This window comes from Colobus angolensis, unplaced genomic scaffold, assembly GCF_000951035.1.
Source record: "Colobus angolensis palliatus isolate OR3802 unplaced genomic scaffold, Cang.pa_1.0 Scaffold41, whole genome shotgun sequence".
Taxonomy (NCBI): domain Eukaryota; kingdom Metazoa; phylum Chordata; class Mammalia; order Primates; family Cercopithecidae; genus Colobus; species Colobus angolensis.
Window position 1 is genome coordinate 5,740,193 of NW_012117488.1, and position 23,243 is coordinate 5,763,435.

Sequence of the window (23,243 nt, forward strand, 5' to 3'; positions counted from 1 at the left end):
GCTAAATAAATTCTAGTACATGTGTACAATGAAATGTTAGTCTCAGTAAAAAAGAATTGTATACATGCTTTAACATGAATGAATCTCAAAGTAATTTTACTGAGCAGGGAAAAAAACAGACAAAAAAGGATACATGCTGTTTGGTTCCACTTAAATAAACTTACAGAGATTTCAAAATGATCTGTAATGATAAAAAGCAAATCAGGGGTTTTCAGGAGATAGGACTGCATGTGGAGAGGTGTAGAAAGGAATGCTTTCAAAGGAATAGGAAAAACTTCTAGGGGTGGTGGATACGTTATCTTGATAGTGGTGATGGTTTAATAGGTGTTATTTATTATGCCAGTTTATCAAATTTTATATTCGAAATTTACTTCATGTCAATTATACTCAGTGAAATAGATATATAGAGATAAATATCTTATCTACATGCATAAATTCATATGTTATATGAGTGGGGAGGGGGAGAGAGACGACACCAAAAGATAATTGGAGTTCATAAATTGGGAATAATAATAATTGTAGGTGGAGAAAGCAGGAAAGAAACATTCTAGGGAGAGACAACAGCATATACAAAGTTAGGGAGAATAGGATATGCTTAAAGAATCAGAAAAGACCAGTATGGCTAAAGTTTGGTGAGCAAGGTATAGAGTGATATGGTTTCATGCTGTTGAAATATACAATGACCACATCATGGAGGCTATTGAAGGACGTATTAAGGTAATTGAGCATTTTCTAAAGAGAGTAGACCTCACTGAGGTTTCAGCTCAGGAGAGACATTATCCAATTTTACATTTTTAATGGATTCCCTCTGGCTTCAGTATAGTAAATGGATTGGAAGAGGACAAGACAAGATACAGAAGACTAATAAGACTACTTATTGCAGTTCTCCCCGCTATAGGTGTTCATGGTTTGAACTAGACTGGTGAAGCGTAAATGGAAAGAAGTGGATGGACTTAGGTACTATTTAGGAGGTGGCTTTAGTAGGACTTGATATTTGATTGGGAGACATGACGGGGAGAGAGAGATATCAAGGGTAACTTCCAAATTTCTAACTTGCACAAGTTTCCAACCTAATACCTTGTGATGTCTGCCCTTCACTGAAAAAGCAAATACTATAGGAGGCCTAAATTTTATGGGCAAGGTTATGACATTCAAGTGGCGATATTAAGTCAGCAATTAAATATTCTCAGCTGGAGCTGAGGGAGGAGGTCAAATATGAATTTGAGAGTCATCAGTATATACATAATGTTTTAGTCAGAGCCCTGTTAGGAAGCAGATGGAATGCTCAATTGGAATTTTGAGGAAACTACCTACAGAAATGTAGACAGGGTTTAAAAAGTCAACAAAGGGTTCTGGGAAACCCAGAGGCTATCAACGGTAGGAAGCCATTACTGTCCTTAGACCTGAAATGGTAAAGGGAAGAAATGATATTACTAGAATCAAGTTGAGATGAGGAACTGCTGGAAAAGAGGCATCTGACAGGAGCTATAGTTGAGAATAACCCAACCACTTACAGAATGCCAAAGACAGAAGGAAATGGGAGAAATAAATATATTACCTTTCTCTCCTCTCACTTTTCAATATCCTAGTGGTGCATCACTTTGACCAACCCCAACTGGAAGCCAGAGGGCAAGAGAACGCCAGTGATGCAGTATGTTGAAAGTCAGATTCCCAGGACAAGTTGCAAGATAGAGAAGGGGTGGTCAATGGATCTGGGGAACAAATGAAAGAAAACAAACACAAATTTTTTTGAACAAACAGTGGGAAGGAGGTCCAGAACCAAGCTGTGAGGAACTCTAACATTTGAAAGTCAGATAAAGGAGGAAAGAGACTGAAAGGAGTGATTATAACAGGTAAGAAAAAAATGAATGTGGTGTCGTGGAGACTTAAGAAAATATTTCAAAAAGGAGAATGTCATCAACATATATAGTAATCTCAAGAAACTGTGTTGGACACTTGTTTCATTAATTTTGTTTTTTGTGGGATTTTTGTGTGTAGATCCTTTTTGTGTTTGTTTTGCTACTCAGCATCTTTATCCCATTTTTTTATTTAAAAATCCCTCTTTTTGAGTTTTGGTGAAAGGGCACCGTTTACAGTAGCCAGAAGTTCCAAATTCTTACTTCCTTGTCACTTGAAACAAGGATGCATGCTCTGACCTAGGCCTGATCAGTTAGTTATATTCACCTTCAAATGGGGAGTTAGTGATACCCAGAGGCAGGGACAGTAGAGAGTCTGTTCTGGTGGCAGTGGCAGTAACATCAACAGCTCCCAGTTTCCAGGGATGACGGTGGCATCAGTAATAGTGTTCAATGTCCAGCAGCAGATGTAGTACATGCTGTAGTTTTCAAATTCTGGCTTCCTGACATCACTTTAATTCTGCCCATTTTCCAAACCTGATTCTCCAGGTTTATCTGTGATTATGTGAGCTACCAAATGTGTTTTCAATGTCTTTTCTGCCTTTATTATCCAAGATTAGTTTCTGGTATTTGCAAGTAAGGACTCTGACTAATATGTAGATCTAATAAAATGAAGTGATGATCATGTATTTTAGTACGTAGAGGTCATCAGTAACTTTAGCAAAGAATCTTGTCAGGTTAGAGGCAGGAATAGGATTGGAGTTGTTGAGGAGAGAGTGGACAGTGAGAAAATCAGGATATACAAACCACTCAATGGAGAAGTTTGGTTCTGAAGGAGAAAATAGGGCAATGACCAGAGAATAAATTTAAAGTAGAAAGTTATTTTTAAATGTGAGAATCCTGACCATGTTTAAATGCTCATCAGAAGGACCTAGTAGATATGGAGAAGTGGAAGACACAGTCAAGGGAAGGGAAAATCTGAGTATGAATTAGACAACAAAACCTGCATATTCTAGCTCCACTTCCTAAGTTACTCTGATTGGGAACCATTTTTTAAAAAAACAGATTCTGAACCATAGAACAGATTCTGTCCCTTTATGTATGACCATATGACTGATACAGAAAGCTCATTGCACTTTGAAAGAAGCAAATGGATTACAGTAATGTTAAATACTGTTGCAATATACCTCCTAGGGCCATGAAGTTGAATGGAAACTAATATTGCCATTAGCAAGCAATTAACTACCAGATCATAAGTCATCATCTGCTACTTTTTAGCATTTTCACAGAACAAGTTAGATGAATTTTACATGCATACTTAGAATATTAGGGTGTCAAGTGTTGAAATTTTTTCTATCCATCAAAACAAAAATAAAATAACTTTCTCTGGAGGATCCTTTTGTGAATCCAAGGTTTGCACATGCTGTTGGTATTTATGCACATGGAGATATTTTCTATAAATGTCTCTGCTCTCTGTAGAATATTTTATATGGAATGAGAATTATAATGTTTTATAAGGAATCATTCTGTTGTTCAGTAAAATAAGGTAGCAATGGCTAACTGGGCGTTAGGGAAAGTGATTTCTAAGAGAAGTATTTCTCAAACATACTGTGGAAATAGAAAAACTACTTAAGAGGAAATAAGGCCATTTCTAAATACTAGCAAGTTCCTTGGAGTATTTTCAACTGAGGATAAGGACATCTTTCCATTGGTCTTTTTTTTTTTTTTTTATCACGGCACCATGGTGTTCCTTGGCTTACCTTTAAAGACTGCTGGGTTTTTCCACTGAGAAAAATATTTATTCTGGGATTTTTAGCATTATGCAACTGCCTGATTTTCCTAAACAATGTTCTTTCTTTTCTTTCTTTCTTTTTTTTTTTTTTTTGGAATGTGGCCAAGGAATTAAAGAATTCTTGGCATATTCACTCTGCAGTTTCGATGTTTTTTCAAGATCATGTGACTGTAACTGAAGGACAGTATTGGGGAGGCTCACTGTTGCCTGTGTGAATTTCCTTCTGTACAAATGAGTGTTTTGAGGCCGGTCAACTTAGCACATCTGTAGTAAATGAGTCTACCATGCTGTTTTCTTCGAGTTGGACTTTCTGTACAAGCACAGTACCTCAATCATTTAGGAAAAGCAAAACAACTTTTCCTTGCAAAGATCATAAATCCATTTATCACCAAAAGGAATGCTTACCAGTCTTTTTATCTTTTTATTGCTGTAGCTAATAAAACTGGTCATTGGAAAAGAGGGAAAGAAATAAAACTAATGACTTGACTTAGGACAAATCAAGGCCTTTCAATCTTGACTTTGCAGTTTGCCAGGTGAACACAAGCATAAGTGTTGTCTAAAATGAGTTTCTTGTCTTAAAGGAACATTGAAAATCCTGAATTTTCCATTTGTGGATTGTGTCCAGTATAAGGAGGAAAAACACACTTCATCAGCACCTTTGTAGTAGGACCACCATCGAAGCTTCTATTAGGAAATCCAGCCACCCTGCCACCCATCTGGGCTGTGTGTTCTCACAGGCTAGTCACATGAAAGAAACTTTTCTTTCTAAGAAGGTACATTTTTTCTTCACAGTATTATGGAGAAAGAGACCTACCTTCTTTGTCCAGACCTACATTTAGCAAATCCTGTCATCTCATTATTAAGAGGTTGATTATTCAGTTATGGCTTATCCTGATTGCTTCTTTTTCCCTCCCCACCAACCCCCACCCTGCCGCTTGTTTTGGCCCTTTTTCTACTCATTAGGAACTGCTCCAGAGCAACAAAGCTCAGTATATTTGGCAGCGTATCGGCAACAAAATGAAATTTCTGCTAAAGGATTTAACTTTCTTAGTTGAATTTTCCATGACTCCCAATCAGATAAAGTTCATACTTTTTTTTTTTTTTCTTTTTCAATAGAGACAGGGTCTCTCTCTGTCACCCAGGCTGGAGTACAGTGGTGTGATCTTAGCTCACTGCAGCCTTGAACACCTGGGCTCAAGTGATCCTCCTACCTCAGACTCCCAAGTAACTGGGACTACAGGCATACACCACCACATTCCGCTCATTTATTGTTTTTTATTTTTGTAGAGATGAGGTCTCACTCATCTTGCTTAGGCTAGCCTTGAACTCCCGAACTCAAGCAATTATCCCACCTCAGCCTCCCAAAGTGCTGGGATTATAGGCATGAGCCACCATGCTCAGTGGTTTATACTCTTTATGGAATAGTGCTTCTTCATGGTCTAGCCTCTGTTGACATTTCCAGACATTATTCTACCTTGCTTCTGATGTGTGCTGTGCATTTCAGTCATAATCACAGCTAACAGTTATTAAATGCTTACTGTATCCCAAGCACTGTTCCAGGTGCTAATGTGTATTAAGTGATTTAACCCTCACAAAACCTCCATGAAGTAGAGATAGCTGATACATCCAGTTTACAGAAAAGGAAGCTGAGACCGAGAGAGACTAAATAACTTCCCCAGGTTCACACAGACAGCAAGTAATCCAGTCAGAATTCAAACCAGGCATCTTCGTTTCAGAGCTATGCTTCTTCAAGTATGCCTATTTACTTAGCCCCCAAAATTCTGTTATTTCCCTCTCTTTCTGGCCTTCGCGTAGTTTATTTCCACTGCTTAGAAAGCTCTTCCATTTTTCCCTCTAACTTCATAGTGATCTTTTAGGACTTAATTGAACTATTACCTCCTTCAATCACTTTTCTAGTCAGAGCTGAGCTTGTCTGCTCTGAGCTTTTGGATGCTCAGTACACTGCCTCCATCAGAGCATGGATGTTATCTTCCTTTCTTTCTGTCCCAAGAGTCTTGTAGAATCACCTAGCACCATGTCAGGCCCATAGGAGAACATCAATAAACATTTGGGAATTGAATGTCCTTTTTCTTTTTCTTTTTTTTTTTGACAGAGTCTCACTCTGTCGCCCAGGCTGGAGTGCAGTGGCGCAATCTCGGCTCACTGTCACCTCCACCTCCCTGGTTCACACCATTCTCCTGCCTCAGCCTTCCTAGTAACTGGGACTACAGACGCCCGCCACCATGCCTGGCTAATTTTTTTTTGTATTTTTAGTAGAGACGAGGTTTCACCATGTTACCCAGGATGGTCTTGATCTCCTGACCTCATGATCCACCCTCCTCAGCCTCCCAAAGTACTGGGATTACAGGCGTGAGACCCCGCGCCCAACTGGGAATTGAATGTTCTTTTTTTGTTTTGTTTTGTTTGAGACGGAGTCTCGCTCTGTCGCCTGAGCTGGAGTGCAGTGGCCGGATCTCAGCTCACTGCAAGCTCCGCCTCCCGGGTTTACGCCATTCTCCTGCCTCAGCCTCCGGAGTAGCTGGGACTACAGGCGCCCGCCACCTCGCCCGGCTAGTTTTTGTATTTTTAGTAGAGACAGGGTTCCACTGTGTTAGCCAGGATGGTCTCGATCTCCTGACCTCGTGATCCGCCCGTCTCGGCCTCCCAAAGTGCTGGGATTACAGGCTTGAGCCACCGCGCCCGGCCTGGGAATTGAATGTTCTTTGCATAGTTGTTAGGATCTTGGAGACCTGGGTTTAAAATCTAAATGCGATAGCTATTTGACATCTTAAGCAGCAGTTATGAAATGAGTACAATAGTATTATACTTCATATGGTTTTTATAAGAATCAAATGAAATATTGTATGTAAAATGCATAGTACACTACATGTATTTATTGGGTATCATCTTTTCATAATAATAAATATAAATGATTAAGCTGACACGCATTCATTCAAAAAATATTTGTTTAGTGCCTACTAAGAGCCAGGAGTTAGGGAATATAGCAGTGAATAATGGGCAAAAAACTGCCCTCATGGAGTTTGGTGTGTTCACAGGGTTGTGGGAGAATCAAATAAGATAGTATGAGTAGATTATTTTTTATTTTTTAAATAAAAGGATAGACATTTATTTCTCCATAATGATGTGAACTCAGACATATCTAAGAGTCAAAGTATAGATGAAAACCTCTTTCAGTCCCTGTTAGTCCTGTGATTGGATGTCGAGACTTAGGTAAAGGAGATTTCATAAAATACCCTTATTTTGTCAAATATCATAGTGACATTTGCACTGTCTATTTTTTAGGATTGATAAACCATCAGTTGTAAATACTTTCTGTGAGGTAAAACAATGTCAAAATACCTGTATTCATTAAGGTTGAGCAAGAGATTATATACTCTTGGGAATAGATGTGAGTCAAACAGACCTATCTTCACTACCTTACGACCTGCCTCAACTGTGCTCTCAGTTCCATAAGCTTTAATATGTTTAGAGATTCAAAACTAAAAGTACCTCCTAACTTTAGTATACAGCTCATTCATAAATCTTATTTCTAGCAACTGGCTACGTTACTTATGATTGGCACTGCACGAAAATGTTATGAATGCTACATTATTTATATAAAATGTAGCCTTGCATATAATCACCTAATAATTACCATCCCACATATTTTTAAACACCAATCCTTTGCTAGGAGGGATATATTTAGTAAACCAAATAAAATGAGAAATTCCTCCTTAAACAGAAGTATTTTGAGTTGCTCAGAGTAAAGGAAGTAAGGTATTACTTACATAACTTCAGAGTTTGCTGGCTTAAGAAAAAAAATAGTACTTACATTTCCTAATAATCCAGGATATTATACTTATTTTTGTACTACAGAAAGTAAATTAATTTTAAATTAATTTTTCTCAGTATCTTCTCACATAGTTAATAACTATACAAACATATAAACTATATAAACTATATACACATAAGGTGCCTGGCAGAAGAGAAAGGAAAAAACTTTTTTTAGAAAAATGTTAAGGTAGTACTTTAAAGAAAAATATCAACTAATATGAAGTTCAGTGTCATTTTAAGTTTATCATTCTACTGCGAGAAATCAATAAAATTCATATTTGAAATATTTGTAATTTCACTTAGCATAATTTTAAATATAATATTTTTAGTTATTTTTAAAATGTAGATTTTTATCATTGCCTGGATTTAACAAATTTTATTTTTTATTGCTTATTTTTAATATATTTGTTTCAATCCTAATGAGAATAAGATGGCTAAGCCAAAGAGCTGGGGAAATAACAGAGTGACACTTTCTTTGGTGTGTTTCACTATTATATACACATAAGTCATCATCATTCCAAAATTTGTCTCTGTATCTTTTTTCTATACGTGGTGCATATAGCCCCATTTTCCTTCCCAGATCTTTCCATTCCATTCTAAAATGAAGGCAGACTTACACTAAAACGATTTCTTCCTTTCCCCAGAGGGAAGTCAAAGTGAAAAGCAATGCCTTCTTTCCTTAACTGACACCAGATCAAACAAAATAATGTAAACCATAATGCTATTCATTTCTGACAAATGGCATGCGCTCAATAAAGGGAACTCTTGTTGTTGTGGTTGATGTTGTTGTTGTCATTACTGATCCAAGTACTTGTTTCTTTAGAGTCCAAAGACTTAGGAAGCCGTGGGTTTCAGTCCTGTCAAAACTGACAACACTTTCCTGCTGGTTTAAAACTTATTTCAGTAGGGAGACTGGCTCCTATCTGAGAATAAAGGAAGTCTCTGACATCATATACTCTTATAATTATATTAATTTTTAATACACATGTAAACTGTTCATTGATTTTTGGCATCTCTGACCAAAGTTAATAATTATGGTTATATTTACTTTTTAAAATTTACCCAGAATGATTTACCATGGGTTGAATGGTTTTAGACAAATCATTTAAAAGACACTGGAAAGAATGCCTATGGTTAGCATCTGTTTCTCTTGCAAACAAAATTAATCAGCCATCTGTGTATTCATAATAAGAAATGTTTGTTCTTTACTTGTATGAAACATTGTTTGGAACTTTGAACAGAACACTGCTACCATCCTCAAATTTCTCTCTAAGAAACCAACAAGCATAGTAAATGACTTGGAATGTATTCATTCTACTGGGTTAAATATCTGATAGCACTGCAAGTAAAATGAAGTTGCTAGTTTACAGTTAGCCCTAATGACAAGTTTTGTGTTCCTTATTATTCTTAATCAAAAATACCTCTTGACTTCAGGAGTGTTCAGTAGTACCTGAATGTCTGTTGTCATGTATCACTCGAAAGATACATTTTTTATATTAGAAAATGAAGAACTTTGAAATTGCCTAGAATTATAAGTAAAGTGAGGCAAAGTGGTCCTATTTTATAATTAGGCAACTTTGAGGCATCTTAAAATCATCTAGGATAATCAGTTCTAATGATGCATCTCCCTACAATATCCATTACCTCTATAAAATATCTGGGGATAAGAGGCTCACAAACTTGCAAGACAACCTAATGCTTTTTTAAAAAATTCTCACAGTGATCTACATTTATAACTTAACTTTTCAATTGGTTTAACACTGAAGTTACTTTGTTTATTACTTTGTGTTTTTTTCCCCCTGCTTACATGCCCTTTCTTTCATCTTGTATGTATGACTTTTTAAAATCTGCTCTCTCTTCAGGTTTCTTTAGGTCTTTTAACTATTTTTGTTTTTATTGGGGAGGGTGCTATTCATCAGAATTTTGTTTTTAAAATTTGCTTTTCCTGTAAAGTCATATCCCCATTAGAGACCTGGTCATTGGTATACACCTGTGTCTTCTCTGAACATTTTTGAAAATTTATATCCCAAAGTCTCAGATGAGTATCATTTGTATTGATGATCTCTAAAGTGGCACCATCTTATGACTCCAGGGTTCTCATCATTCATGTGGAAAGTACACTACCAGATAATCTATCCCATAGGTATGGAACAGAAAGGCTCACGGAAAATGAAAACAAATATAAAACACTTAGAAGCCAGGGGTAAGAAATGGGATAAGACAATACACTTAGAATGAGGCACAAGCAACTTAGAAGAACCACATCACCCACAGTATGGATCTCTTGCTCTCGCTCTCTCTCTCTCCCCTCTTTCCTTCCCTCCTCTTCTCTTTCTCTCTCTTTCTGTCTCTCTTTCTCCCTTTCTCTTTCCCTCTCTCTTCCTCCCTCTTCCTCCCTTTCTCCTTCTATGAGGATTTTGCCCTTGTAATGGTTCCTTTGAAATATGGAGCCCCTAATATCCAGAATCTACAAAGAACTCAAACAAATTTACCAGAAAAAAACAAACAACCCCATCAAAAAGTGGGCAAAGGATATGAACAGACATTTCTCAAAAGAAGACATTCATACAGCCAACAGATACATGAAAAAATGCTCATCATCACTGGCCATCAGAGAAATGCAAATCAAAACCACAATGAGATACCATCTCACACCAGTTAGAATGGCAATCATTAAAAAGTCAGGAAACAACAGGTGCTGGAGAGGATGTGGAGAAATAGGAACACTTTTACACTGTTGGTGGGATTGTAAACTAGTTCAACCATTATGGAAAACAGTATGGCGATTCCTCAAGGATCTAGATCTAGATGTACCATATGACCCAGCCATCCCACTACGGGGTATATACCCAAAGGATTATAAATCATGCTGCTATAAAGACACATGCACACGTATGTTTATTGCGGCACTGTTCACAATAGCAAAGTCTTGGAATCAACCCAAATGTCCATCTGTGACAGACTGGATTAAGAAAATGTGGCACATATACACCATGGAATATTATGCAGCCATAAAAAAGGATGAGTTTGCGTCCTTTGTAGGGACACGGATGCAGCTGGAAACCATCATTCTTAGCAAACTATCACAAGAAGAGAAAACCAAACACCGTATGTTCTCACTCATAGGTGGGAACTGAACAATGACATCACTTGGACTCGGGAAGGGGAACTTCACACATCGGGGCCTATCATGGAGGGGGAGAGGGGAGGGATTGCATTGGGAGTTATACCTGATATAAATGACGAATTGATGGGTGCTGACGAGTTGATGGGTGCAGCACACCAACATGGTACAAGTATACATATGTAACAAACCTGCACGTTATGTACATGTACCCTAGAACTTAAAGTATAATAATAAAAAATAAATAAAAAAAAAGAAAGAAATACGGAGCCCCACTAACGCAGATAAATGGTGAGAGATAGTTGGGACAAAAAAGACTTAAAGGTCAAGCTGAGGAACATGAACCTATATCCTATATGTACCTCCCTGTAAGCACCCAGCATAGGGCATGAACCTAGTAGACACAAAATACATTATTTTAGTGAGTTTTGTGGCCATGAAGAAAATCTTCTTAGAAAGGGTAATTTTAAAAATGTACTTAATTATCTTTTACTATAAGCAAGAAAATAATAAAATATGTGATTACATAATTTGAAGAAAATATTATTTGAAAAAAGGAAAAATGCTTTGGCACTAAATTCAAAATTGACTTTACTTTTTAAATACCATTCTCTCAACCAGGCCTTCCACAGAAATTACTGTAGTCTGTCTTCAGCCAAAACATCCCTCCCACCACATTTATAACTTTAAGGGCAGTATCTTTGTATTATGATCGTGATTCAGTTTCTTCTCACTAATTTCTTTTCTGATTACCACTAAAGGTAACTTCCCCTCCTCAGAACCTCTCAGGTATTTACATTACATCTCTCTTCTCTGGAATTTTTTTTAAACTTTTGCTGGCATTACAATTATTTATATAGTACATTCCATCACATTGCATTGTTTTGTTTTTCTTTTTCCTATTTACTTATTTGTTTATTTCTGAGACAGGGTCTCACTCTGTTGCCCAGGCTAGAGTGCAGTGGCATGATCATGGCTCACTGCATCCTCGAACTCCTGGGCTCAAGCGATTCTCTCACCTCAGCTTCCCAAGTAGCTGAGCCTACAGATGTTCACAATACCATGCCCTGGTAATTTTTCTTTCTTTTCTTTTCTTTTTTTTTTTTTTTTTTTCTTAGAGATGGGGTGTCACTGTGCCACCCAGACTGGTCTCAAACCCCTGGGCTCAAGTAATCCTCCCACCTTAGCCTCTACCAAAGTGCTGGGGTTACAGGGATGAGCCACCACACCTGGTCTCATCTTTTTCATTTAATTTTAAGCTTCTTAAAAACAAGAACCATATTTTATTTATATCTATATTTTCAAAGGGTTTCCCATGGTACCTTCCTTATGCATAGATGATATTCAATAAATATTTGTTGAATACATGGAGAAACTATTGAATAACCAAATTTAATATCCTAAGAATAAACTCAGAAAGTAACAGTCATTCTTAGAAGAGAAGTCAACAAACTTTTTCTGTAAATATGAATACATATTTCTGTAAATATTCATATAAATATGAATAAATTTTAGTATTTACAGGAAGCAAACTCAAGGGTATTGCTTGCAAACTTATGTAAGAAGAGAAAAATTGTTCACAAAATTTTTATTCATGAAATCAAAAATATAATTAAGTAAAAATTTTGTAATGCAAGACTAGTAATGAGAAAAGTGGCATGCTTTGTATAGGATAACACTTAGCTTATAAAATCTGCTTTCTCTGTGGGTTTCTTTAAGTTTTCAACTGTTTTTATTTTATTGGGGAGGGTGCTATTCATCAGAATTTTGTTTTTAAAGCTTGCTTTTCCTGTAAAGCGAACTTACTACATTTCCCTGTTGTCAAAATTTTCTGCATTTGTTAATGCTGTTAATGTTGACCTGTAATGAGACTTTGCATATTTCACATATTTCATCTTTGAAAATTTTTTTCACACAGATAGATGCTGCCAAATGCTACAATTCATGAGCATATGATTTTAATTGAATATACTGATTGCTTGAAAAGAATATCCAGAATTCTATTAGGTTCTTCTCCTGATTTTGCCTTTTAGCATGTCATTTCCTTGTAGATTAATCATTTTCAATTGTAAGTTAGGTGGAAATTCCTCAAGTGCACAGTCACATGGATTTTGAATTACGGAAATTTATGGCATCTAGGTCTAAGATATGCTATTGAAACTGTTTGAGTTCAGAAAATCTACCCACCATAAGCTTTCCAAATTTATCCAATAATTCTTTTTTTGATCCATAGCTGTCAGTTTTATTGCATCCTAGCAGAATCCACAGAAGATTGTACTGATTTAGTGTTTTTTTAACTTTTTTGAAAATATTCTCACTTGCAGTCACCCCACAGACTATTTATACAATTCTTCCATCTCAGCATTCACTCCTTTTCAGACTCAGCATTGACTCCTTGAGTGAACAACTGAGCAGTATTGCTAATTTCTATTGACTCATCAAGAACCAACAGGCCATGCTGGTGGGAAGAGAAGAAAAAAAGAAAGAACCTTGTTTTTTAACTGATTGTTGATGCTGCACCAGTGTCCTCAACATTTCAAGCAGCTATTCTTGCCAAAAAGCTAATAATCTTAAATAAATGTATTTTTGCTATAGATTTAATTAAGTCATCAATAAGGGATTTTCCTTATTGGGCTAATGAATGAAGTGAACACTCGGAAACTTACCTCAGTTGCAGCCTCATTTTCATTTTGTTGTGAAGAAATTCTGCTGTGAAAAAATACTCCATGTTACATTTTCTAATTTTTCTGACTGTTGCATTCCTGTGAGGTAGAAATATTATATTGTGTACCTAGTCTGATAATGTTGATGTATACTTTATAATTTTTAAGCATAACTATAATAATATTACATAGTAAATGCAAGGCTTTGACATCTAATTTGATAAGAAAATAATTCATTTTCCATGGTGCCTTAAAAAACACAATATTCGAAGTCCACTTTTCTCTTCTTGTTTTGATATGATAGCATGCACTGGTAATAGGTAAAATAAAGTGTCACAGTAATATATGTTCCACTTGAAACACTATCATATTATAACTGCATCACTACAATTTGTAGTACACCAAGCAACAGTGCAAAGCAATGGAAGTGCCATATAAGATCTCTACCATGACACAAAATCCCTTCAAAACATCAGTGACTCCAGGAGTTGGTTTTTTGAAAAACAATTAATGAAATAGATCGTTATCTAGTCTAATAAAGAAGAAAAAATAGAAGAATCAAATAGACAAAATAAAAAATTATAAAGGAGATATCACCACTAACCCCACAAAAATGCAAACAATCATCAGCGAATACTATAAACACCTCTATGCAAATAAACAGGACAATCAAGAAGAAATGGGCACATTCCTTGACACATACATCCTCCCAAGACTGAACCAGTTAAGAGTTGAATCCCTGAATAGACCAATATTCTGAAATTGAGGCAGTAATAAATAGCCTACCAACCAAAAATAAACCCAGAACTAGATGGATTCATGGCTGAATTCTACAAGAGGTACAAAGAGGGGCTGGTACCATTTCTTCTGAAACCATGTCAAACAATTGAAAAGGAGGGACTCCTCCCTAACTCATTTTATGAGGCCAGCATCATCCTGATACCAAAACCTGGCAGAGATATAATAAAAAAAGAAAACTTAAGGCCAATAATCCTGATGAACATCAATGCAAAATCCTCAATAAAATACTGGCAAGCCACATCCAGCAGTACATCAAAAAGCTTATCCACCATGCTCAAGTTGGCTTCACCCCCGGGATGCAAGGCTGGTTCAACACACACAAATCAATAAATGTAATTCATCACTTAAACAGAACTGAAGACAAAAACCACATGATTATCTCGGTAGATGCAGAAAAGGCCTTCAATAAAATTCAACATCCCCTCATATTAAAAACTCTCAATAAACTAGGTATTGACAAAACATACCTCAAAATAATAAGAGCCTTTTATGACAAACCCACAACTGATATCATACTGAATGGGCAAAAGCTGGAAACATTCCCCTTGAAAATCGGCACAAGGCAAGGATACCCCCTCTCATCACTCCTGTTCAACACAGTATTGGAAGTTCTGTCCAGGGCAAACAGGCAAGAGAAAGGGTATTCAAATAGGAAGACAGGAAATCAAATTGTCTCTGTTTGTAGATGACATGATCCTGTATCTAGAAAACCCCTTCTTCTCAGCCCAAAAGCTTCTTAAGCTGATAAGCAACTTCAGCAAAGTCTCAGGATACAAAATCAGTGTTCAGAAACCACAAGCATTCCCACACACAAACAGCAGACAAGCAGAGAACCAAATCATGAGTGAACTCCCATTCACAATTGCTACAAAGAGAATAAAATACCTAGGAATATAGCTAACAAGGGAAATAAAGGACCTTTTCAAGAAGAACTACAAAACACTGCTCAAGGAAATCAGAGAGGACACAAATGGAAAAACATTCCATGCTTGTGCATAGGAAGAATTAATACTGTGAAATGTCAATGGTAGTTTTACTCAGCTCTGCTATTGTTGTGCAAATACAGCCCTAAACAGTATATAAATGAATGAGCATGACTGTCCAGTAAAACTTTATAGATACTGAAATTTTAATTTCATAGAATTTTCCATGTCTTTAAATATTATTCTTCTTTTCAATGTTTAAAAATGTAAAAACTGTTCTTAGTTCATGAGATCTACAAAAACAGGTGATGGATTGAATTTAGTTTGCAAAGTATAGTTTGCCAACCTGATTTAGGATTTGGTTTTACGGATATACTGTTTGCTTGCTTAACTTTATTTCCAGTTAAACTATTTTTAGCAAATTTTCTGGAATCATGTGTGGTTGAGGAATGGAATTTTCTTCTTAAGGAGACTTTCATCAGTTATTAGAGTTGTCATGTATACCACAGTATAATACAAAGGTTAAAACACAACAAACATACTTCACACCTAGGCTATATAAGTAAGAAGGTAGTGGTGACCTTTGTATTGCTTCAGTGTTTTCATTTTAAAAAACCAAGATCATCGCATGAATGATAGAAATTTCAAGTGAGTGGTGAGTGTTCCTAAAATGGTATTTAAACATTTCGTCTTTTGGGAAAGAAGCCCAGGATAACTCCTGGGCATTATGTTAACAGCAGCCTTTCAGGACACAACTCTTCCTACATTTTATTGATCCTCTAAACTGACTTTTTAGAAGCTTTCCCAGTTTTCATTTCTTATCTGTGTTATTTAGGGCATCAGAGGCAGCCCAGGAAGAACAGGACTTGCTGGGGCTCCAGGTCCTCCAGGAGTAAAGGGTTCATCAGGCTTGCCAGGAAGCCCAGGAATTCAAGGCCCAAAGGTACTTTAATATTTTGTTCCGATGGGTGAGCAGTATTGGCCATCCTTTCTGGCCCTGAGTTCATTGGCTAGATCACAGGATGGTAAGATTAATAGTTTTTAATAGAATTTGGCTAATAGTAAAAACACATTAGGAAAAGAGAAAGTATGTGGCTTTGACATATCCATCTCCCGTGATAGCCACAGTACCTGTAATTTGGCATAACAACTCTTTGACCCAGGACTAGTGATGCTTTAAAAAATGCTACATCTTTGACTCATTTTGTCTTACATTGCATTTATTGTGTGGAGTTTGTCACATGTCAATAGACTTTCCAGACAAAACCTGTTTTAGAAATATCTTACGCAGGATTGACCCAGACAACAGAAATTAGTCCAACATCTAAAGCTCTTTCATAAATGCCTAAGACTAAGCCATTGGCACCTTTACCATTATTACCTCTTAACCTGATTTTCACAGTTCCACTTCTAAAGAATTTTCAGATTTCTGACCCATGTGGGTAAAAAAAATCATGACCCACTTGCTTACTGTTTACAATATTAGTCTTCTGTTAAGGTTTATACCATGAGTATTCCTTTGTACTAAATCCAAAGCAGCTAAGCAAATGCTAAAGCCAGTAAAAGAAATAAAGATCCCTACCTTTTGGCTTGAATTTGCAATAAGAAGGATCCATATTTGTCAAGCCCCAAAGCTGTATAGCTTTGTCTCAAGACAATGAGAGATAATTTGTTAATCTTAAAGAATCTTTGGCCAAAGTCTACCAAACATCATTTTTCATTAACCTATCTCTAAAGTCCACCTGATTCCTAAATTTACTTTTAGAAATGGTGTGAAAGATATTTCAACTCTCATTTCAAAAATAAAAATCAGTGAAAAAATAGTTGACTTTTAAAACTTCAATAATGTTGATTAAGTATATACTTAAAGTGACTTTTAGGGGATAAAGACAGTTCATATCAAAGGAACCTAGGGAGACAGATAATGGAAATTTTTTATTGATGGAATTAAAAAGATAATCATGGCTAAAACCAAAGTTTACACTTCAGAAGACTACTCTTTTTCTAGTATTAGATAGCTAAATCATCTCTGGATGGTAGGGAAAACACAGAAAAATGATATCAATTCAAAATACAAGTTCTGGCCAGGCACAGTGGCTCACACTTGTAATTCTACCACTTTGGAAGGCCAGTGCAGGAGGATCACTTGAGGCTAGTAGTTCAAGACCAACCTGGGCAACACAGTGAGATCCTGTCACTGCAAAAAATAAAAAATTAGCTAGGTGCAATGATGTGTGCCTGTAGTCCCAGTTACTCAGGAGACTGAGTTGGGAGGATCGCTTGAGCCCAGGGGTTTAAGGCTACAGTAAGCCATGATCATACCACTGTACTACAGCCTGGGCAACAGAGCAAGACCCCATCTCTAATAAAGATAAAATAAATACATAAACAAAATATAAGTTCCATCACATCTAAGCATACCCACAACATACCACACCCTCACTATCCTCTCTCAAGTCTTACTATCCTCCTAGTTTTATAGGTTCCCCCTTCCCTCTTCTTTCGACACATCACCACAATGTCTGGAATTTCCTTTTCCCACTGCTGCACTTCTGGTTCATTATAATTAAATACTACTTGTGTGGAAAATATTGGTAAACAAGATGAACATGCAAAATTTGATTTCCCCAGTGCCTTGTATTATGCCTAAGGATGGGCCTGTATTTGGGCTTCATTCAAAAGCCAATATGTTTATATGTTCCGAAGTGAATATCACTTTTCTTTGTTCTACCCGTAGGGTGAACAAGGGCTACCTGGTCAACCTGGAATTCAAGGTACAAGAGGTCACCGAGGAGCACAAGGTGATCAAGGACCATGTGGAGAGCCTGGCCTGAAAGGGCAGCCTGTATGTACTACCTCAGAAATTCACCAAGCACTTATTCTGCAGAACAGGCTACCATTGTACAATAATTATTATCATGTCAATTCACTTTGCAGGGAGAATATGGTGTTCAAGGTTTGACAGGTTTCCAAGGATTCCCAGGCCCTAAAGTATGTTTACATACTTTCTTCTAGTCTTCTAGCTATCTAGAAATAAAAGAGCTGTTGAAATATCAATACAGTCTCTAACTTGAGCTTTTTTAAATGTGTAAAATTTCAGTATGTACATATTTATATATTTGAGTTTTGAATATGTCTGTTTTTAATATTATGTAACTATACATTTTCCCAGAAATTTTAGTATATGATATGCTTTTGTTTTCTTTCATCCCTTTTCCCAAGCAGTTTATTATGAAAATTTTCAAACATACAGCAATGTTGAGAAATTTTTACAGTAAATGCCTATACCCATTACCTAAATTTTACCATTAACATTTTACCCTACTGGCATTATCATGCTTTTCCATCTATGTATCCCTCTCTCCCTTCGTTGGTGTATTTCTAAGTAAATTGTAGGCCTCAGCACACTTCTTTCTGAATACTTCAGCATGCGCAACAGTATTATATTCCATTTTTAAAAGAGCAATTCTTGATAGATTGATGTAATTTTGTAAAATGTTCATATAGAGCTACAAATTTTATCTTTTTGTTTCTTATTGTGTGTCTAGGGTCCTGAAGGGGATGCTGGCATTGTTGGGATATCAGGTCCTAAAGGTCCTATTGGACAGAGAGTAAGTGTAAAGTCATTCTGCCTACCCAGAAACTGTAGTTCTTTGCCCACTGTAGGGCTTCAGAGCTCTAAATGTAATGTGCTACAAGTAAATAACTTAATAAAATGACTTTTAAGATAGAAACTCATAAGGGCACATGCAGAATTCAGTCTTTTGCAGTTCATATATTAGTTTGAGCAAAATACCTCATAGACCACCTGTACTTCCCAGTCTTACTTTAAAAAAAAAAAAAAAAGAATCATCAGAATTACTGTGAAGACTGGATAATGTATTTGTTAACTCACGCCAGGAACAAAAACATACAGCAATTTCATGTTATAAGCATTAATACAACCAAAGACCACCTCCATGCACCACCTGGAAGAAGCTTGTGTGTGACCAGAGCTCTTCAGACCAGACTGAAAATATTTCCCAATAGCTGTGTTTTCCCAGCTCAGGGGCAGGTATCCCAAAAGAGTGATGAGGAACCGCTTAAATAGTTGCAAAAAACAGGGTCTGAAGAACTCCAGTTAGCAGTGAGTGCTTGTAATTGCAAATTGTAGAGAATATAAATAGGACAAATAAGCCACCGATGGTTACTGATTATGGTTTTTAGTTTTTTGTTTTGTTTTATTTTAGTTTTTATTAACCAAAACTTTCTAATTGATAAGATGTTCTATAAAACTGAAAAAAAAAAAACTGAAGAGAAAAAAATCAAAAACTTCAAGTAATGGTTTGGCTGTGGTAGTAGCATCTCTATGACTCATAGCAGCTGCAGGGGCAAGTGTAGAAAGAGCAAAGAAAGGAAGAAGGGAAGCAGTTCAGATGCAGGAGAAAGGTATCTTAAATGACTATTAAATGAAAGTCAAACTTTCAAAATCCTTCACTGCTTTCCTAACTCTTACAATAAATTGTTTTCAATAATGCAAAAAAGGCCAGACGCGGTGGCTCACACCTGTAATCTCAGCACTTTGGGAGGCCAAGGCGGGTGGATTGCTTGAGGTCAGGAGTTCAAGACCAGCCTGATCAATATGGTGAAACCCCATCTCTAATAAAAATACAAAAAATTTAGCTGGGTGTGGTGGTACATGCCTGTAATCCCAACTGCTCGGAAGGCTGAGGCAGGAGAATCACTTGAACCCAGGAGGCGAAGGTTGCAGTGAGCTGACACCACTGCACTCCAGCCTGGGCGACAAGACTCCATCTCAATAAAAACAATCAAAACATAATGCAAAGAGGAGTATTGTCATAGTAATTGTTTAAAGACCTTTCTGAATATTTCTTCAACTATAAATGTATTAGCTATTTTCATGATTTCTGAAGAACCAAGGAAGCTGAAGTTTGTAGGAAAAAACTAAAATGGGCATTTTGTATTCACTGAGAAATTATAGACTCTGTTCCTACTTTGGGAGGAATTGATCAGAAATTCACCTTATTCAAGGTTATCCTCATAATCAAATAACAGCTTAAAGTTTTAAAAGCACTTTTCATATTTAATTCTCACAATGTCCCTATGAAGTAGATGTTCTTATTCCTGTTTTACAAATGAAGAACTGAAGTTTAGTTGGTCACATATGCTGCCCTATGGTTCCTTACTGTACTTTTTCTCTATTTCACAATTCATGTTGCCCAAACATCTGCTCTTTCAACATCTGCACAGAAATTTATTCAAAACCTTGTTCATCATTCTATTCTTTATTATATAAAGCAGTTTTATTTGTTATATGACATACGTGTAAAATGCATCATTGAAATTATCATCACTTAAAAATCATAATGCTAATTCATCAGTTTTTTAGAAATTATACAGATGTAACTCTCCTGATAGGAGACTTTAATAATATGCAAAATTGTGTCACATACTGTTAACCAAGATTATTATAATTTATGCTAATACTATAAGATTTTATATTAAAAAGGATAATTATGTAGACATGGCTCTTTTACCATTGTACAAGAGATTCTCTGGAGTTTTGTTTTTTTTTTAAATTATACTAACAGTGAGACTGTTTTTCTTTTACCTCAACAGGGAAACACTGGTCCCCTTGGCAGAGAAGGTATAATAGGCCCAACAGGTAGAACTGTAAGTTTATCATAATACAAGTCTTTTGTACTCTTTTTTTTCTTTAATCCTATTTCTAGAATAATCTACAAAGAATTAGGGTATTTGAGAAGCAATTGGAAAAAATACACATACATTTTCTTCTGGAAGATTATTCCTGAGAAGTTAGGGACCATATGTGTAATGAAGACAGTGTAAGTAAGTAGGTAGGCATTTATAATTGGAGTTAAGAAAAGAAAATAGAACTGAGTCAGGAAGGGGAGAGCGTCATAAACACTTGAGTAGTAAAAATAAATTATTCTTCTGAAGGAAAGAACATAGATAGCAAAAGATGTGCAGACATCCAAGATTTGAGTGTTTGGAAGTACCCACTATAAAGGAAGGAAAGAATCGTTCGAGAGAATAGGTTTCAAGAAAGGAGTAGTCCACAGTAATCTTTGAGAGAATAAGTTGCAGTAGAAGGTAGAGTACAGGTTACAATGATGAAGGAAGTAGAGGAAAATATTTAATAATAATGTTCCTTAAATTCTTACAACAAACTTTTGCAGTAGATATTATTTTCATTTAACAGATGAGGAAACAGATGAGGTTTATGGAGATTCATCTAGTCATTCAAGGTGATAGATCTGGTGAATTACATAGCTGGTGTTTCTTACTTCAAGACCAGCGCTCTTTCCACTCCATTCAAGCTGTGTCTGAAGAGGAAATTGAGATATTACATGCCATTGCCTTAAGAAATTTGGCTATGAAATAAAACAGAGAAATGAGACAATGATTGGGCAAGTGATGTTGGGAAAGTTTTCCAACACTGATAATAGTGTTAACAAACGAGGAGGACAGTAGAAAGGGTCAAACTGAGACTTAGAGAGGAAAGATTCATTCTATCTAGGGAATTGATATTTTGAATTATTTGGAAGTTATTTATAGACACAGACAATTTAAAAATATGAAAATAGAATGCTTCAAATGTTTAATACCACTATTCTCTTTGATAAATTTAGAGAAGAAACCACCAAAGTTACTGGATATGTAAACAAAAGAAGTAAAATATATAACTCAGTATTTCTCTAGACTTTCAACATTTGCCACTCAGAGCTATATAAGATTGTAAGTGGGAGAATTCTCATATTTCAGTGAGTGGTTCTTCAGCAAGCTAAGGGACACATACTGTTCTGATTACAGAATGATTGTTCCCCTCTGTCAAAACTATGATGTATTAATTGGTCAAGGAAAATGTAATTTTAAAATTACTTAATTAGAATATCTTACTGTGTTTTGTTTATAGATGGTTCTTAAAGACCCTTATAGTATTCAGCATGTACATCAATTTTTCCATATTAAGTTTTTTCCGTTCTGAGAATAAAAGTTCATTATGAAAGAATAAACATTTGAGATTGGAGAAAACATTGTGAAAAAAAATACCAGTGAGGGGTGACGGGCTTGCTTTTCTAATAAGAAAACAATACTACAAAGTCATTGTAAATGAAACTATATAGTAGTACAAAGAAATAAACAGATCAGTGTAACAGACTGAAGCCCAGAATTTGATCTTAAGTATATATAGGAATTTACTTGTAACAAAAATGGCATATAATTGCGGAAGAATTGGCTGCAAATAATAGGAACCCTGAACCAAACTACTTTTAGCAATAAGAAAATTTGTATCACATTATAGGAAGGGCTTCAGATTTGGTTAATTTGGTGACTCAATTATCTTATCCAAGACCAGGTTCTTATGTCTCTACCCTGATATCCTGAATGCTGGCTTCATAATTAGGCGTATAGCAAGTTGAATTTCTCAAGAACCACATCCAGATATAATTATCCAAAGGAAAAAAGTAGCATAAAGTACTATCATGGCAAAAGTAAGAATTTTTTTAGAAGTCTCCGGTTACATTTTTTTCATATCTTTAGCATTCAGCCAGATGCTTATTCCTACGTCAGTGACAGGGAAGAGAGATGGAATTACTTTGAGTATCCTCCTGCTATAAGAAATCAGAACACATCCTGGGCAAGATAGTGAGACCCCCATCATATAAAAATAAATTAGCTGTGTGTGGTGGTACATGCCTATGGCCCTAGCTACTTGGGAGGCTAAGACAGGAGGATTGCTTGAGCCCAGGAGTTCCAGCTACAGTGAGATGATTGCACCCACTGCACTCAAGCCTGGGCAAACAGAGTGAGACCCCATCTCTTTAAAAAAGAAAAAAAGAAGAAAGAAGAATTGGAATCCCATTTGCCAAAATTATTTTAATCCTAGATGAATTGTTAAAGACTTTAATGTAAAAAATAAAACAATAAAAATCTTAGAAGAGGCCATGTGCAGTGTCTCACGCTTGTAATCCCAGCACTTTGGGAGGCCAAGGTGGGCAGATCGCCTGAGGTCAGGAGTTCAGGACCAGCCTGGCCGACATGGTGAAACTTCATCTGTACTAAAAATACAAAATTAGCTGGGTGTGGTGGTACATGCCTGTAATTCCAGCTACCTGGGAGGCTGAGGCAGGAGAATCTCTTGAAACTGGGAGACAGAGGTTGCAGTGAGCCAAGATCATGCCATTGCACCCCAGCCTGGGCAATAAGAGTGAAACTCCGTCTCAA

General features: G+C 36.3%; 1 protein-coding gene across 1 annotated transcript in view; it reads left to right on the forward strand.

Annotated features, from left to right (window-relative positions):
• The window catches only part of COL24A1 (collagen, type XXIV, alpha 1), a 395,043-nt gene that overhangs the window by 323,412 nt on the left and 48,388 nt on the right, over nucleotides 1-23,243 (forward strand). Inside the window, exons 48-52 of the mRNA XM_011956095.1 lie at nucleotides 15,829-15,936; nucleotides 17,731-17,838; nucleotides 17,931-17,984; nucleotides 18,542-18,604; nucleotides 20,613-20,666. Coding sequence (XP_011811485.1) covers nucleotides 15,829-15,936; nucleotides 17,731-17,838; nucleotides 17,931-17,984; nucleotides 18,542-18,604; nucleotides 20,613-20,666 — 387 coding nt within the window. The remainder of the gene's footprint in view (nucleotides 1-15,828; nucleotides 15,937-17,730; nucleotides 17,839-17,930; nucleotides 17,985-18,541; nucleotides 18,605-20,612; nucleotides 20,667-23,243) is intronic.